This window comes from Poecile atricapillus, chromosome 3, assembly GCF_030490865.1.
Source record: "Poecile atricapillus isolate bPoeAtr1 chromosome 3, bPoeAtr1.hap1, whole genome shotgun sequence".
NCBI lineage: Eukaryota > Metazoa > Chordata > Aves > Passeriformes > Paridae > Poecile > Poecile atricapillus.
Window position 1 is genome coordinate 52,562,750 of NC_081251.1, and position 19,374 is coordinate 52,582,123.

Below are 19,374 nucleotides of genomic sequence, written 5' to 3' on the forward strand. Positions count from 1 at the left end.
AAAGCTCTGAGGAGGTGCAGTTTGTTTAAATAATAGCAAGTAATTAGTCTGAAGACAAAATCAGTGATGGCATTTTATAATTACAATTAATTTAAAGGTTAATTTCCTTTGGTGCTAAAATCTTATTTAAAACATTTACCAGGAAGGGAAATTAGGATGTTACTATCTAGATGCATAGAATGCTTCTGGGAATCCATGCCTATTATCACTAGAAAATTAGGTTAGACTCAAAGTGGGAATTTCAATTCATTTTAGTGTATAATAGATGGTGGTCAGGGCCTTGAGTCAGAAGGGTTGCTTAGGGTAGACTGTATGATTTGCATTTTCTTTGTTTGTGGGATTAATTGCAAATGTTTCCAACAAAAGGGCTGGGTTTATACATGAACAAGCTTGACATGAAAAGAAAATTGGTTATGGATTGCTGCCTTCGTAACTAATGAAGTTGATGTTCAAGGAATCCCTAGGAGACAGGGTTGTGGTATGAGACAACTATATAAATAAAATCACACAAGGGAAAATGGTGGCATTGCTGCCTTCATCTATGATAATTTCTTTTCCCCCTCGCATGTCTACCCTGCCATTCCCCTTGCATCCATCACCACCTCCTGTGGGGATTGTCAACCCCAAGTTTAAAAATGTCTAAATAACATAATGTAAAGCTTGAAGGAAGTAACATTTCCATTTCAGCCGCACATCACAATGCAATACTGCTTAATAAAACCAATGCATTGTAACAGCCAGGGTAATATACTTACCTTGCATACATTTTTTTTAACTATAGTCCATGCAATTTTTATCTACTCAAGGATGGCATTGCAGAAGTGCTGGAAAAGATCTGCACATGTCGAAAGGGAATGAACTGCTGTCATCTGTTTTTTTGAAGAAAGATACATTTCATATCAAACCATTGTGAAACTATTACTCGTCGTTAATTATTTGTTTCGGAGGGGACCACAAAGGCATTCAGACCATGAAGCAATATCCCAGGCAGTTGTGTCAAGCCAGTAGCAGAAATGAGGTAGTAACTAGTGGTGGTTCTGATAACAGAGGCTACAGATCATTTGAAATGATGCTCAGGTTACTGATGCAGCTGATTGGGGTGTGGTCTTCCTGGACATTAAAATGTTTTGGCATTGAAAAATAGACAAAGCTCATATTCAAAATTAGGAAAAAATCAGCAAAATCTGAAACTCTCCACAAGCTGAAAATTGCATGTGAAATATTTTCAGGCGTGCTTTGTTCTTGTGCTGGTGAAAGACTCCTCTTCAATATCAGTCTTTTCCTGCTACTTTGTACTGAACATGGAGGCCTGTCTTTGAAGGGAGGCCCTCAAATGGGGAGCATCTCCTCCTTCATCCCCTGAGGCAAAGGAGAGGCAGCTTGGATCCCGAAGAGGAACAGCCTGCAGGTGTCCATGTGGGGCTGCTGGCCCCCTTACCCACCCTGGTGTACCACCCTTCGAGGGCAGCTGACTGGCTTCTTAGGGCTTCAGCCAAAATTAGCAGGTGGAACACGGCAGGTCCTGGCCATGCAAGCTCACTTCAGGCTGACAGACAGCAGAGTCTTCGAGAGGAATGGTGATGAGCTGCTGTGGGTGGGCCAGACTAAATAATTATTTCCAGTGGCCCTGAGAAGGACACCTGCCCACAGCCTTAGAGTGACTTCCTGCTAAGACAGTCACTGTGAGCTCCTTGCAGTTTCCTACATGCCATGAACATAGCTTTGTACTAAATTATTTTTATCAGCATGACTCCTGTTAAAGTTTTCCTTATTACTTCTCCTTTCAAATATCTAGATAGGTCTTCATTAGCATTGGATTGTTAACTTTCATAGATTTGGGCCTTAATTCTCCACTTTGTTGCACCTACTAATGACTCTTTTTCTAATTTATTAGTGTGGCAGTCACACTTGGAGGCCACTGCCCCAGGCATTTTCTTTTTTCTCCTTTTTTTCTTTTTCTTCTCTTTATTGCTTGCCCCTAGCAGTGATCTGGCTAAGAACAATTTTTCCTAATGACTCATTTGATAACTTCTACAATAATTCAGTCTACCACAGATTTAATTCTTAGAATGATTTGTCAGTCAAAAACCGTTTGCAGGGCTATATTTTTTTATTCAGCACTTAGGGATGAAAATTTGAAAGCAAATGTCCGTTATCCAGCAATGCTCAGGTCTGTCCAGTTTATAAAAATAATATATTGTTCAAAATATTATTGTTGACTTAGCTTATTATAATTTTTCTTGTCCTCTTAGATGAGTGGAGGTCTTTTACAGATTCTTTCTTTACTGAACATCGGACAAGTTTGGAGACAATCCTTGCAGAGCCTTGCAGAGGTCAGGCAGCAACCCCATTTCCAGGTGTACAGACTGACAGGTGGCTTGCTGTATTTGTCAGGTATAAAAGGCAGTGCTGACCATTTCAGTCCAGTATTTCTCATTGCTGCTACTATGCTCCAGTTATTTCCTCCTGCCCTTTGGTCCTTGTTCCTGCCTGCCTTAGCCCTGGTCCCAGTTTTGGCCTTCAGCTGCTGAAGACTTGCTCATGCCTCCCAGCCCTTGCTTGGTTATTCCTGACTGCTTTCATCCTGGCTCCTTCCTGCTCAGTAAGGACCTTGGTTCCCATCCTCTCAACATGGTTCCCTCTGTTGGCCAGCCTTGCCTTGCAGAGGCTTTGCTCCAGAGCATGGTCTTCCTCATGTCGTGGTCCAAGAGTCTGCTAGTGACCAGATGCCTTCTCCACCTGGGAATCTGAAACTAATTGGGACTTGTCTAATTTCTGAACCCACAGCACCATTCATCTGATTATCTTCCACTGGGTACAACCATGAGCTGGATTCACCTGGAAAGCAATATCTGCTTACCTGTTGCTCCCTAATTATAGGGAGCAACAGACAGAGATCCCTGCCTGTATTTCTGTGAGGGCAGAAACACCACAATGTGTTTATTAGACCTCACAATCCTGAGTACCTCCCCAGTCTTACATCTTGTCTCAGAACGGCTGATCAAAGACTCAGCCAGGGGATCAGCAGAAACAGAGACAGAAAAAGATGCTGCCTTATACCAACAAGAAACAGGATAAGAGGAGAAGAAAGTGGAGGACAAGGCCCTGTGAAGAAAAAAATTACTGAATAATTTTGATTATTATACAAGTAAACAGCATGAAAATAATGATAGTGGAGCAAAATCTAAGCTGAGCAACTCCATCAAAATTTGTTTAAGGGCTTCCCTTTGTAGCTCCAACGGCCATTGTAGAGCTCAGAAATGCCATGAGGTTACAGTTTAAAAATCTGAGGTTTTCTATTCACCTTGCAAATGGCTGAGCTGAGAACACTCACAGGCCCTTCATTACTGACTGCTTGGCAGAAATGCTGCTCATTGCAGCGCAAGAACTGGACCTCATGTCCAAGTCCTTATGCCATTTCTGAATCCTCCTGTGACAGCAGGAAGGGCACAGCCTCATGTGCTGGCAGATGTCTCCTTCCCCATGCTTCCCTGGTGTTTGGCTCTATTGTGGTTTGAGAGCCTAAATCACTGTGTACTCAGCACAAAGACCAATAATGTTTGATTATCATTGTAAACAAACTTTATGGAGATCGCATCAAGCAAACCTCCTCCTGTGTGCTATATTGTGGAACAGCCACCAGACCATGCTCACGGCATAAAAAGGCAGCAGCACTGAATTGTTTGGAAGTGTCTTTACCAAACGAGAGCTGGGTAGCAGGATACTGGCAAAACTGCAAGAGCAAAGGTGTCCCCATATGTTCTTTTATATTTTTTCCCCATATGTAATTTCCAAAGTCCTTAAAACCAAACTTAATTTTACTCCCCTCCATTTATTTTTTCCCTCAGTTTGGCCAGTTTTTAGCTACCTCTGTTTGTGCACAGCTCTCTCTTGCCTCACATACTCATTTCTGCACCAGCAGTGCTTTCAGCAATGTTATTAGCTGTAGTTTGTTTGCCATCTCTCCTTCCTTCCAGCTACACCTGCAGTGAAGTGCCTTGCTGTGGCACTTCAGCAATTGCAGCACTTCAAAAGCCTGAGTCCAGGGAGCCAAGTCTCTGGCCTCTGGAGAGAGTGCATATAAATTTAAGACCTCACAGTTCAGATGTAGGATATGAGCACCATGTGTTGTCTCTGCTATACCACTCAGGAAATATTTCCAGTCATAACATACATGTGCACATGCACTTCCATGGTCCTTAGCTCTTTTTTTAAAAGGTGGCATCTTTTTCATGGGAAATTCTATTTTTTTTTATATTATTTTAGTAGATTCATGAATATATTTAAAGAATAGCATAATGCCAAGCACTGTACAAATGTGAACAACAGCCCTGTTTCTCGGAGCTTGCAATCTGTATATTAAACAACAGGAAGCTGATGGGTATAGGCAGAAAGTGAGCACAAAGAAACTGTGAGCAGATATTATTCATTGGAGTAAACAGGAAAGTAAGGGTAGGGGAAACCTAATTGTTGTTAACAGAGCAGAGAAGTGTTTTAGGAAAAAGAATGAGATAATTGTTTATAAAGACATTCTCACAAGGAGAGACATATGTTTGGAAATTTGACAAATATGGAGGTCAAGCAGTGGCATGGGGGCAGAATTTAGCTTTTAGCCCTGAAAGGAGGAGAGATTGATATTGAGTCTCTACAAAAGGTTTTAAACGTAAGAAAATTTAGTTTATATTTGATCTAATATAGAAGGTTAAATCAGTAGAAGGATGCAGAGAAAATTAATCTAGACAAAAAGATAAGTCCTGCAGCTGAAGTCCACATTTGGTGAATTAAAAAAAAAAAAGGAACAATGGTCATATTTGACACTGGGAGCCCTGGGTAAATGTTACAGCTGTGTCAACAGGCAGAAGAGTCTTCTTCACTATGCAAAAATAATCTCCAGAAATTAAATCTTACACAGCCCATACCAAGTTGACATCAAACTTTTATCCTCAAGTGATAGACGGACTTGAGGACACAAGTTCACAATGAGAGGCAGCAAAGAAGGTTAGGGAGGAGTAGCTAAGAATTCTAGTTTTAGCTGTGCAGGACTGGAAGTGATGTTTAATTATCCATGGGTAAATATCACAGAAGCTGGGATTTAAATTTATATAGGAGAAGCAGAGTGAGCACGAGCCAAGTAATCTGTGACACCTCAGAGCACCAACAACAGCAGAATCTGTGTTTGTAAGTGCAGTTACCCAGACCAGGAGGGGGAGGAAAATAAAATGCAGAAGTTACTGCTCACTGGACTCCAGGAGCATGATGGAGAGAGAACGAACCCCCAAGAAAGGAGATGAATGATGACAGGAGGAAGGTGAGCAGAAGAGACAAAGGAGCCCAGCAAGGCAAAATTTTCAGGAAAAAAGAGAGCAGCAAGTGCATGGAAGGTGGCTAGATGGCCACAAAGAGGACTGTATGGGCCTAAATTTGAAAAGGAAGAGGTGGTCTGACTGAGGATCCAGCTACATGCAAAGATAAAAATACAAGATGGAAGAAAATGTTCCAAACAAGTTGAGAAAAGTAGATCCAGAAACTGCTTGAAATCATCAAGAGGAGGTTACAGGGGGAAGAGGGAGACAAGCAGGGATAAGGATGGAGGTTTTTTGTTGTTGTTTGTTGGGATATTTTAAATTAAAAATATTTACATGTATTTTTATTGGGAAGGAAATGCAAAAAAAAAGGAGATCAAGAGTCTGTCACTGAGACAAGCAGAAGTTTTATGGAACAAAATTCTTATTACTGTAGTAAGAGAGAAGGACAAATGAACAGTAAAATGAATTAAAAAAGCTGTCAAGCTGAAGAAAGGAGTGCTACTTTATCAGTTTGTTTGCACAAAAAATGGGACAGTTGATGTGCAGAGAAATGACTGAAAATGAGAGGAGTGAAGCAGATGAGGAGATGGTGGGGGTCTCTGGGATAGAACTAATAGAGCTGGAGGAGACTAATTTGTATGGAATCTAGATGAAGTGGGGGAAAATAGAAGAATCGGTTGAGAAGTCTTAATATACTTAAATCTTAGTACAGCATTATTACCAAAGACATTTTCACTTTTAAAGAAGGAGCCATGGGCAGGAAATGGATACGATGGTGAAGACAGGGTTGAGTTCTGGCAGTAGATTCACCACAGTGAGAGGGAGGTCATGCATCAAGGTTAGGGATGAGATAATCAGCAAAACAAGCAGTGGTAGCAAAAGAACAGAGTTTGAAAGCAGTCAGATGACTGGATGTCATGTGTACTGCAAGTCCCAGGTTAGCCAAGTTGGGTATTTTCCAATCTTTTCCTTTTCTTTTGTTTGCAGATAAAGCCATTCATTCCCATCCTCATTCTTAAACTCTATGTCTTTTCATATCTATTCTGCATTGTCTTTTTCATGCCTACTAAAATGCAAGGAAATTCATAGTGCCAGACACATTTTTATAAACATATGCCCTAAGTGGTTCTTTGGGTTGGATCCTAAGCTAATGTAAATTACCATTCCTTCATAGGCATCATTGGAGTTATCAAGATATTTATAGAAATACCTGGATCATTGTGCTTCTGTATTTATATCTTAAAGAAAAAAATTTCTAGAAGTAGAATAGTGTCTAGTTTTCTGGTTTCTCATAAGAATCTTTCTTTCTGCTTTCTATAGGAAGATGTTGCTTTTATTCTATACTCAATCCTTTCTCTTTGTCCCTCTATTGTTGATTTCAACAGCTTTAATTTTTCTCACTGTGAACTTTCTTCCATATCAAATCCATGCTAATGGGGTCTTTTTTGTGCATTGGGTTTTAATGGTCCTTCTACATACCACAGACTTCCAGAAATGAAAAATGAGAAATGTATGCATCTCATCCTGTCCTGATGTACAGCAGAAACAGTGAGGATTCTGACCATGAGCAGAGGCTGAAACTTCACATTCCTGTGGGTGCTTATTGATAGAAAATATTTCCCTACTTTGAGCCATATGTCCTGACTGTGTTATGATGTCTAACAAGACCCTTAACACAAGCAAAAGAAGGAAATAATCTGCATTTTTTATAACAAATTTTACAGATAAGTAGTACTGTTATAATCCTATTCAAGTCCCACTAGGAAAATAAAAATTTCAGCACACAGTATTTCAAAGGTGGGTTTGCATGGCCAGGTTTTGAAGGGGCTACAGGGACATGTTCTGTGAAGAGCTACTAGAAGCTTCTCCTGTGGCTCCTGACAGAGCCAATTCCAGACAGGTCCAAGATGGACCCACTGCTGGCCAAGGCTCAGGCTGTCAGTGACAGGGGTAGCACCTGTGGGATAACAGATTTAAGAAGGGGAAAAAATCTGCACAACTTCAGCTAAGAGTGGAATGAGAGTGAGAGCAACCCTGCAGACCCCAAGACCAACAAAGAAGGAGGAAGAGGAGGCGCTCCAGCCACCGGAGCAGAGATTCCCCTGCAGCCCCTGGTGCAGCCCATGGTGGGGCAGCTGTGCCCCTGCAGCCCAGGGAGGTCCATGGGGCAGCAGAGATCCACCCACAGCCCATGGAGGACCCCAGGGCAGGGCAGGTGGGTGCCCAAAGGAGGCTGTGACCCCGTGGGCAGCCTGTGCTGGAACAGGCTCCTGGCAGGGTCTGTGAGCCCATGGAGAGAGGAGCCCACAGCAGAGCAGGTTTGCTGGCAGGACTTGTGACCCTGAGGGGCACCCGCTGGAGCAGGTGGTTCTTGAAGGACTGCACCTCAAGGAAGGGACCCACAGGAGCAGTCCATGAAGAATTGTAGCCTGTGGAAAGAATTCACATTGGAGAAGTTTGTGGAGGACTGCCTCCTATAGGAGGACACTGGAGCAGAGGAAGCATGTAAGGAGTCCTCCCCCTGAGGAGGAAGGAACAACAGAGAGATGTGATGAACAGACCACAACCCCTGTTCTTCATTCCCTTATGCCACTGGGGTGGACAAGGAAGAGAATCAGGAGTTAAGCCTGGGAAGAAGGTTTAATTATTTTGGTCTATTTCTCATTATACTGCTCTCCTTCGGTAATAACTCAAGGATATTTTTCCTGTGATGGTAATTGCTGACTGATCTCTCCCTGTCTCTATCTGGACCCATGAACCTTTTGTTATGTCTTCTCTCTCCTGTTCAGCTGAGGAGGGGAGCAACGGAGTGGCTTTGGTGGACAACTGATGTTCATCCAGGGTCAACCCACCACAAAAGGAATGTGAATATGTTTTTATGTTCATGTGTGCTTTTTTCTAAAGTGAAACATGGCATGACCTTCTTGTGATAACAGTGACACGTAAGATGAATGTAAGATAGAACAGTCAAAAAACTGTTCGATGTATGAGGCTAAGGATGGAAGCCTCTGTACTGATTCAGCTAATGAGCCTTGTTTTATTCATCTGATGTTATGGCTGCCAGGAAAGTATCAGCTGTACGACACTTTAGTGACCTTTCAGGCACAGCCAGGATAAAATGCCTGCAGAAAGGGCAGCCTGCTGCATCCTTTAAGAAGCTATCTCAGAGTCCACAGGGAGCTTTTAGCACAGTCTGGACACCACAGGGTTTGCAGTGCTGAGAAGCAACTGCCATGAAGAAAGCTTGCTACAAACAAATTGATGAAACCTTTTTGTATTGGAGTTCACTTTCTATTACCTCCCTTCACCTACCTTGCAAAGCTTGTTGTTGCCTGTAAGAAGCCATTGTATGTCTCCAGTGAGGTCATGGTAGTACTCTCTGCCCTGCCATCATTTGGTTACACACATGGGAGCTTCTGTAGTGAGCTGAACATGTCTATGCGACCTTGCTTTGTTTGCCACTTGGCAATCTGGCTTATTAACACTCTGGGCTTGCTCTGTACAACAGGGCAAAACCAAAATGCATGAAGAGATATTCAGCATGCATCTTTCCTTCATGCTCACAAAAAATCATTTTGCTCAAAGAAATCTTTTTCTTAACATATTGGTTTAGCTTTCTGAAAACAACCCTGAAGACAGCCTTTTGCCCCACATCTGCAAAGCAGTGTCTGTGCCTGCAGCCTACTAATAATGCTTTACCGGTTGCTTAAAAAGAAAAGCTCTAGGAAAGTACAAAAGAAAAGGACAAATGAGTATAAGCAATATCCCTAAAATGGCAGGGATCAACAACAGTGAAGCACTTGATCTAACACAGGTATTTTCTGACTTGTGTTGTCAGGGATCAAGAATAACAAAAAGAAAAGAAAATTGGGAAAGCAAACAACAAACCATACCTGCAGCAAACATATCTCCATTCTTTTTTCTGCAATCTTTGCATTTGAACGGGGAGGGGTAGGGGGAGGAAGGAGGGGGGGGGCTTCCTCCCAGCCTAGAACTTCACTAAAAAATATCCTTCATTTTCTGCTTGTAAATTTTGTATGCTCCCAAAGTCATGATCACATTTTGGTAAAGGTATTCTGATGGTTACAGACATTGATTAAGTAGAAAGCAACAAATGGCATTTGTCTTGATTTTAGCAAGATTTTGACACTATAAAAGGTTTGTAAGAAGTTCAGGGAAGCAGTGTCCAGATGCAGTCACCATAGGTTGAGTGCAGAATTGTTTCAAACTCTATTTGAAATGTAGTTATTAAGCAGATGGGACATTTCAGATGGGATCCCACTGGGACCTCAACTAGGGAAATAATTCTCTTCATTATTTTTATTAACACAACGAGGAAGGAAGAAATGACGTTTGTAAAGATTTAAGATTAAACTAGAATGGGAAGGGTACAAGCACTTGTGAAGACAGATTAGAAGTCAAAATAATCTTGAGGCATGGCTTGAAATCAAGGTGAAATTCAGTACAGTCAAGTGCAAAAGTACTCCTGTGGGGAAGAATCAATCATCTTCAAATAAAATATGGACTACTTGGCTAGGCTACACTTAGTGTTGAAACAAAAAATAAAGAGCTGATTATAAAGGGTTTGTCTGATGCTGTTGAAAAAAGGAAATTGGAAACCAAACCCAAATGACACAAAACAAGAACAAAAACAAGAGAAAAAAACCCAACCAAATATACAAAACCCAAAAACCTACCGAATTATTCCACAAAAGACTGTATAGCAATTATCCTGGTTAGTCCTGATTTGGGCACCCCACTGTAAGAAAATAATAAGTAAACTGAGGAAGGATTCTCAGGCTTCAAAACATAGAGGCTTGGAAAACATGAGATGTGGGAAAAATTTTAAATAACTAGGTTTAAGTAAAACCTGAAAATAATGGATAGCATGAAATACTTTTTTAAAAGGCTTAAAAGCATTTATAAGAGATAAATATGGCTCATTTTTCTTCATATCCATAGGGAAAAAAGGCCAAAATGTAGATAAGTAGTTAAATCACAGGAAATTGCATTTAAATTAGACATTAGGAAATTAGGCACAGGGAAAAGCAACACAGAGAGGCTATAGAACCTCATTCATTAGAGATGTCAGGGATTAATTTAGAAACATATCTTTCTGGGATAGGAATACATATAATGCTGCCACAGAGCACAGAGTTGACTAAATTATTTCTGCAGGGGCCATTCTTGCCGACAAAGAATGACTTGATGACAGATTCAACATGTGTGCAGTTGCAATTGAGACATTCTGTGCCTAACCAGTCCAGTGTTTTGGTAGCTTTTTCTTGCAGAGTCGATGGAAGGGTGGATGGAAGGGTACAAGAATTTGATTTTTGGTAACATGTCTGGAATGGGTGAAACTGTATTGATAAGTGTGACTAAGCGTGGCACATATTGAGGGGTACCTTAGTACTAAAACAACTTTATAAATGCTTTAAACAGTCCAACCACTGTGGAAGTTCTAAAACCATGTAAATTTACTTTTTTGGTTTTTGTGACTGCAACTGCATTTTAGATCCACAAGAATTTGTTGTCTATCAAATAACTTTTTCTTTTTTTCTTTTGGGTTTTTTGGTGGGTTTTTGTTGTTGTTGTTGTTTTTGTTTTTGTTTTGCTTTTAATGTACACAGAGCCAATCTGTCAGTAGCAGTGACCAGACATGTGAGATATACACTTCCATACCTGAGCTCTTTGGCCCTTTTCTATCAAAGTAAAGTCCAATTCAGATCTGTGATGTAAGAGACAATATTTCAGGGACAAGAACTGCCCCCAAATAACCCCTATCAGCCAATAGTTGAGTCTCCTGGGACAAAGGAAACAAAGGACACCCTTTTACCTGTGCAGAGAAAGTGTTTTAGCAGAGAAATAAAGGTCTTGGGCTCAGATGAGATTGAATTTTCCTGGAAATCGTTTAAAACAAACATAAGAAGGCCATCAGGAACTGGCAATTGTGTGAATTAATAAATAACTCCCACCCTACAACCTTCTTGCAGACCTTTAGTATCTTGAGACAAATGCAGGTTTCCTTACATCTGTGAAGTCTCATCTCTGAAGCTCAGATAAATTGCTCCAAATCTCTGTTCATGCATTTCAACCCAAATGTCAAAGCAGGGAATCAGAGCAACTTCTGTCTCTCAGACACAGTTGGATCAATGTACTCCCTCTTCTACATCCTCTACTGAGACATGGTATGACAGCAAGCCAGACACAGTAATCGCAGTCAGAAGCAATGCATTCATGCCAATAAAGAAATGGTTTTCAGCCTTTGTAATGTCTGAATAGCATGTTGTTTTGTATTAGTGAGGTGGTCTACTTGCAAAAGAGGGATGTGTGCTTATTTCTTGTGGAAAGATGGCTGTTATAAATCCATTACTGTTTCATGTGCTTTTGATTTTAAAAGCAAAGGGGAAAAAAAGGGGAACTTTGCCTTTCCTTACTTTTTTACTGTTTTTCTGTATCTTCCCAATTAGCTGATCTAATATTAACAGATTATTAGATGACCTGTCAAAAATAATCTATGTACTGGGTGGTTCTTGAATGATAGTGCCTATCAGTTCTGAAAAGATGTTGCTAATGGAAGCAATTTCTCCCCTTTCAGTTGATTTCATAGGTGGATTTGACTCTTACGGCTATCAAGGTCCACAGAAGACATCTCATTTACAGCTACAGCCCATGTATATGTAAGTACTTAACTTCTAGGGTATTCTGCAGAGTGGCAGCCTGATATTAAAGGATCATTAAGCTGAAAGATGGCATGACTTAAAAATTCAGAATAGGCAGAAGCCTTTTTTTGATTCAAGTTACACTTAAGCACCAATATTACTCTTGTGTTGAATTATAATGATTTCTTAGGGCAGGATATCATGTGTCACATTGTTCAAACAGCATCCAGCTCTCACCTGATTTTTCCCTATTTTCATTCAAGCAGGTTCCACTCAAACACAGTGACAGTTTGGTGTAGAAAAACACTAAACATATATGACAAACCTGGGTTGTGAAAAAAACTGGATTTTTATTAAGTTTTATCAAAAGTTCAGCAACTTGCTTATTTAGTGGATGCATTTATCATTTGTCTTACCAGAGCATCTGTTCACCAAGGCACCTCTGTACCTCATTTCCAGTTTCCACATTTGAAAAAAGCTGAAACAAATGTAACAACATATGGCTTTTAAAATTAGTTTGAATAGAAGGCAGTATTTTACCTAACTATTGAGTGACAACTCCATCTTAAGAGTGCAGTCTGATATATTTGGGAATTAAATGGATAATCAAATCTCAGCTCATATACACAACTGGAGTATATTCACACTAGAAATGACACACAATCGTAGACCAGCCCAGAAATAATTGTCTCCAAATATTTCTTGTACTGATGTCAGCTGAAATTCAGAACAGTCCTGACTGCCCAGATAAATCTTACCTCACTGCTGCAGCCTTTTGAAATATTTTTTATTTCCCATCAGTGCCCTACACACTAAAAGCACAGCACCAAACAGCTCATAAAGGGGCAACAGTTTTTCCTTTGTTTCTCTGCTGAACATTTATTTTGAGGAAAATAACTAAGTTCCAGCAAACAAAAGCCATCCCAACACACAATTCCATCCACCTCTGAATGCAATTTTATTACTTCTTATTAGTGGAATCAGGCCTTCTCATGGATTACTGTATTTTTGTATGGAATCTTGCATTTGTTCCCTTATCAGTGGCACAATCTGTTCTGTAGTGGTGTTTGGAACTGGGCCCTTCAGGAGCTTCGCTAGGAGCTTTTTAATAATCTCAAATTACAAGAGTGCATATCTCCAATGTCGTCTTAACTTGAGCTTCCCATCTGTCTGTGCTCAAGTAAATATTTTTCACCTGCACTTTTGGCACAATGCTGTGCATTTAGAAAATGTTATTTCCTTCAAGTATTATATGAGGTACATAGGTATTTAGAACAATTCTAATCCTATCTCTTTCTCAGTGTACCATACCTTGTCATCAACATATGGAGCCCTCTAGCTATTATCCCATTCTCTTTATGTTCTCGGTGTTTCTTCCAGAACAGCAGATTGCATTTACTGCGCATCTTCATACTGACTGGAAAGAAAGCTAGACCTGTGAAAAAAAAAAAAAAAAAAAAAAAAAGAAGGCAATATTTTTAAGCTTGTACTAAGATGAAGAGATAGATAATTAATCCATGTATACTGTGTTCTCTCTTATTTCAAAGCTGCATGCTCACTGGAGTATAGGTGATTTAGCTGTCTTAACTGAGAGACAGAAATCAGAATGTGAGTTAACATTTTGTCCAATCAACCCACAAAAGCATTGCCATGCTCCAGCTGCAGTCAAAGACACTCCGTGTTTCCCTCTGACTGTACAGTGTTTGACAGGGCTCTCTAAGATTGCTACAATCTGTCCTTAAGAGGCTTTTACGGCATTTAGAAATACCTTTCTTTATTTATAGCAGAGGCACACCAAGAACACATGCATATGTATTCACCTTGCAGTTGCTCTGTAAATGTAAGCAGTCCATTAGGTAGTGGAATGACAAATTCGAATGTCAAGTTAATCAAGGCAAGGTTTGATCTGCTTGTAGCATTATTTACAGCAATATTATGTATTAGAAATCAAAACATGCTGATATGATAAGAGCAGGCCATACTTGGTATTTTAAAGCTTTATTTGTTGGGAGAAAAGGTTTGGTTCCCTACGGAGCTTGTTCACCAAATATCACCAATGTAAGCCTTCATAGTATTCAAGGAAAGAAAGAAAAAAAAGAACAGGGCTTTATGTTATTCTCTGGCCAGTATCACCTCCAGTTTACAATGCTCAACACCTGTAGAGTATGTGTAATAGGCAAGAATTGTTTAATAGGGAGAGGAGAGGAGAGGAGAGGAGAGGAGAGGAGAGGAGAGGAGAGGAGAGGAGAGGAGAGGAGAGGAGAGGAGAGGAGAGGAGAGGAGAGGAGAGGAGAGGAGAGGAGAGGAGAGGAGAGGAGAGGAGAGGAGAGGAGAGGAGAGGAGAGGAGAGGAGAGGAGAGGAGAGGAGAGGAGAGGAGAGGAGAGGAGAGGAGAGGAGAGGAGAGGAGAGGAGAGGAGAGGAGAGGAGAGGAGAGGAGAGGAGAGGAGAGGAGAGGAGAGGAGAGGAGAGGAGAGGAGAGGAGAGGAGAGGAGAGGAGAGGAGAGGAGAGGAGAGGAGAGGAGAGGAGAGGAGAGGAGAGGAGAGGAGAGGAGATCAAGAAAATACAGAGATCACTTTTTGCCACCACTGCATCCTCTCCTATTCAGACTCACACTGGGCACATCTTATATGGAGCTCCAGATTTATAAGAAAAATTGAACAGAAGACAGGGGTCTTCAAATCATCTGATTGCTAACTATATGCAGAGGCACAATAGCAGCTCATTCTCTGCTCTGTGTGGTGTGCTAGGCATGCTGCAAAGTGGAAGGAGAGCATATGGTCTCCTCTTTGAAGAGCTCAACAAAACAATATCAGCTTCTTTCTAATGGTTGTTCAGATTCTTTCAAAATACAAATTTCAACATGTAGTTCAGTAATACAGGGCAGAGAAGCCCCTATATATTTACCAGATTGATTCATATACAGAAGTAGTAAAAATCTTTAAAACATATAGAATTTTGTGTTAGGTCTCAGTCATTATCCACATATTGCTTACTGATGTGAGTTGATTTAGTGGACTACAATGACAGAAGTCCATCAACAGAAACTTATTTCTTTGGAAGTCAAACAATTTTTCATCCAAGTGATTTAAATCAATTTTAGCTCCTTTATAAATGCACTATTTATTCTGAAAGAATGCTGGGTTTAATAACTACTAACTGTTAAGACATACTCTTTTGTACCCAGTTTCATCCTGTGTGCTAAAGTTAGGGCTTCATTTTGTTAATGTAAAGGTTATATGGAGCCTACACCAACTTACATGTGCAAAATATATTGATTTGTTCAGGTTTCTCATATTTACATTTCTATTGTGTCAGGACTATTTTATCTAAAGATTTATTACTTTTTATTTGTGATTTTCATCAGTCAAGCTCTACTTTTAAGAACATTCTAATTCAGTTTAAACACACATAGTCACTTTGTATGGTGTTTCATCAGTTATACAAAACTACTCTAAATAAACTAGATATCCAAGGAAAAGAAAAATCTTCGCTTCTGAAAAAGAAATATTATCTTTAGGTAGTTAATTAAAGTGACTATCTCTGGCTACTGTTACCTTTAATAGTCTAGAATTATTAGATTCAGGCTCACATAGAAGTTTTTTTTCTCTATGTTTTAGGCTTTGAATTCCAATCACAGTTTTCTTTATCACCTCTTCCAGTTTCGTATTTAATTTAAATCAGTTTATTTTTAAAGTGAAAAATATATGCAATTTAAAACTATGTTTTAAATAAAACACTGATGTTTTGGGGAAGAATTCTTATGGTGATATTTCTCTACCTGTTATAAATGGGATTTTTTTATTATTTAAGTGCCAACAGTGTGCTCTATGCTGTACAAGCCAAGAAGCCTAGACAGTCCCTTCAAAACGAATACGCTTTTTGAACAGAACGGGACAGAACCGATGCTCATGTACCTCCTTGCAGTGTGGCCACAGCTGATGTACTCAAAAGCAGCTTCCTGGCATTCTGTGCCGGAGATGCCAGTGCTCATTTCCAGACCATGGGAGGAGGACACAATAAGATGGCGGAAATCAATTGTCAAGACAAAATTCTCCTCTTGGGAGGTGACCGAGGAAGGTGACTGAACACTCCCTGACACTGATTCTGCTGCACATGAAAAAACACAGTTGTAGTTGTGGAACAAGACTGCACTGCATGATCCCTGTTCTAAAAACAGTAGGAAGGAGGGAGGGGAGAGAGATCTTTCTTTATGTTCTTCACACTGAACTTGTTTGTTCGAGAAAAGAAGAAGTGAAGCAAAAAAACCCATGCATGTCTGATGCTGATGCCTAATGCACTGGAGAAATTGCTCAAAAGCAGTGCAGCCCTGAACTGAAGCATGCTTTTCTCCTATTGTGAAGCCTAAGAGTATTTGCAGTATCTGTACTCCCATGCACACACACACACATATCGATATTTGTCTAGATAATTGCACATTCTGAAGGTGCTACCTACTTCACCATTCACTTAAAGTATAAATGAAACACAAGAAAAGACACTAAAACTAGCACCTTGAGTATAACCACCATGACATTCAGCAAGTTCGTGCACTACACATCTTCTGTGTAATTACCTCCTCATGCTTTGGGATTCCGACACCTTTAAATAAACAAACCACCACCTAAGCTTTCACTATCAACAAACAACGTCTTGTCCATTTTAGACTGAAAGCTTTAGTCACAAAGCACAGGTCTGGGACAATGCTGTTAAGGTGGCCAGGCTGTGGCACTAACACAGGCTCGCTGCTTTGTGAGTGAGCCGTGGGTGGCTTTCCCCTGCACCTGCTATTCAGCCCTTCTGTCCTCACACCGTGTCACTTCTTGGTTTTACAAAGACAACTACATATCTGATGGATTATATAAATCAGGTCATATTCCAGTTGACCCATGGACATACAGTTAAGATTATAATTAAATATAACTCCTGACTAAGATTTTTCAGAAAACCTGTGCTGACTTCTCTGACAATGTTCCAGAGAGACCCAAGAAGTTACCTGAGTAAACACTTTGTCTTTCTGTCCTCTTCCTCATTAGTGTGTATCTGAACTGTTACTGGTTTGTGGATTGCATTTGCTTGCAAAAGGGCACCAGAGCAGCAGGGCAGGGATCAGATAAGTATATGGTGGATTATAAGTATTGTTCTTTCTCTGTCTATCTTCTAGGTCAAAGTAAACATGGGGACTGCTCAAGGTGGGCTGGAGGACCTGTCAAAAAATCTCTTTCAGGATGGCCTCCTGGTTCTTCAAAGAGAAAAGAAATCCAATTTTTGTGCTAAAAATAATGTATAAAAGCTGCTTGAACAGTGAGACAGAAAACAACAGAGACCTTCAGCCTCTCTTTCTAACAGGTACTAAAGGAGATGCCCCAGACCCCCTCCTTGGACCTCCTGCCTCCTCCCAGCACCAGAGGGACACAGCAGAGGCATTGGTGCCACCCTTTGTCCCTTTCTTTCCCCCGCCACGGCCAGGACGGCCCATCTGGATTAAGACATGAACCCAGCCCACTCAGTGCTGTGGGAGCCTCCTCCACACTCTGGGCCAAGTTGAGTCTCCTCAGTCTTCACAACACTGAAATACCAGGATGACCTTGCAGCAGAAGTCAATAGACAGCGCATTGTTTGCCCTGAAGGCTGTACAGTTCATACTTGCCTTAACCCAACTGCGTTGCACATTAGAGAAACTACGTGCAAGCTTTCTGAAGTTAACATGCTGCTGTTAATTCTGAACGATTTCTAAGTCAGTGGTTTTCTTCTGTTTGGTTTTGCTTTGTTTTCATGTCAGGGAATAAGGCTCTGTTGCTCCATGGCTCCAGAGCAACCAAGTAGAAAACTGCCAGCTGTCTGATAAGTGCTTTACTTTTGGGGCTCCACAGTGGTCAAGAAACAGTTTATAATGCTTAAAAAGAAAAATGAATAAAGGAATAAATGAGACCTTTTGGGGGTCAGGGTGGGGAAAGGGGTAGCAGAAACTAATAATTGAACCTACTGGAAATAAGCAGCAGAAACAGTGCTTCTTAATCCCGCTGGTTTTATTTATCGCACTGTAGGTGCTTTTATAGCTATCTCTAAACATCTTTTACTAACTACAGAGACATCTGCAGATTTCTATGAACAAAGGCCAACTGAATATGTACTAGCTACGTTTACTCTTTTATATCTTACTTATTTCAACTAAAAATTCTCTGTAAGTGAGCTTTTTTTTCTAATTGCGCCATAAGGGATCCACATATTTAATTTTTTGATTTTGGTTGGAGGGCAGGGAGGGACTAGTTGAGTTGAAGAAATACTGAAGACCTTTCTGTGGTATATTTGGGGGATCTGTTGTGTGTTAGAACGTGTATTTTATCTTCCTGTATTATTGTGGCTGAAAAAATAACTCTGTGCTGTTACGTAGTTGGCAACAAGATGCCTTTGGGAATTTTGCTAGTAGGTCAATGTGTATATGAAATACTCTGAACTCCTAGGAACATATGTTTTATTCTACATCTGATCTGTACTTTCAAGAACGTAGATGGCTTTCACTAGGAAAACCCAATATTTTGCTCAGGTTTTTCAGAAACTTGGATTGTCATTGTTTATTTGCTCAGACCTTGCATAGACAAACGCACGCACCTGCCACACCTGAGGTGACCACGTAGCTTTTGAGGGCAAGAGGGAAGGTCAGCGCTTGGGAATGCTCGAGGCACCCCTGAGCAAGTCCCTGTTCCCTGCTGGCCAAACCCTTGCTCCAAAGGCCTGTGTGCTCACACCACTCACCCATCCCTGTACAAGCCAGTGCCCTTTGCTGTGTCTGCATGGATGTACAGTGTCACAAGCAGCAACTCTGGACAATGACAGAGGAACAGGCATTCACCAGTGAAAACAAGATACAGGACATGTTCAGGAACTATACCTACATTGATTCAGTGAGATTTATATAGATATAGATATAGATATATATATATGTAAGTGTGTGAATGTGTGTGTATGTCTATGTATATAAAATACACAGGACTAACTATTTTTGGGGGCTGCATCACCCAGGAAGATTCTGATGCAGTGAACCAAGGGTTCCTGTCTCAGATACTGCTGGGAATTTAATGTATGAAACATGAACGTCCCCTAGGGCCTGATCCTGTAAAGAATTCATTGCTGATTTGGATGTCAAATTTAAATTTTCATACTCGGGTACCTGAAAATCTGAGTTCCTGCTGGATAGAGCTGCTTTTCACCCCCTGGAAATGACATGCAACTTCCAACTGAAAGACTGAAATTTCCCATAACTTGAAAAATTTAAAAAGTTTCTACTTCTACATAGTATTAAATATAGCAGATATATAGTATTAAACACAATGAAGAGGTTTAAATGGGATGAAAATGTTATTTTATCTTTCCCTGTATATGAGTTAATCAAAATGATATTTCTAT

At 40.5% G+C, this 19,374-nt stretch overlaps 1 protein-coding gene across 1 annotated transcript in view; it reads left to right on the forward strand.

The window, feature by feature from the left end:
- The window catches only part of NKAIN2 (sodium/potassium transporting ATPase interacting 2), a 526,876-nt gene extending 509,250 nt beyond the window's left edge, over positions 1-17,626 (forward strand). The window contains exons 6-7 of the mRNA XM_058835423.1: positions 11,905-11,986; positions 17,132-17,626. Coding sequence (XP_058691406.1) covers positions 11,905-11,986; positions 17,132-17,141 — 92 coding nt within the window. The 3' untranslated portion in view covers positions 17,142-17,626. The remainder of the gene's footprint in view (positions 1-11,904; positions 11,987-17,131) is intronic.
- The last annotated feature ends 1,748 nt before the right edge of the window (positions 17,627-19,374 follow it).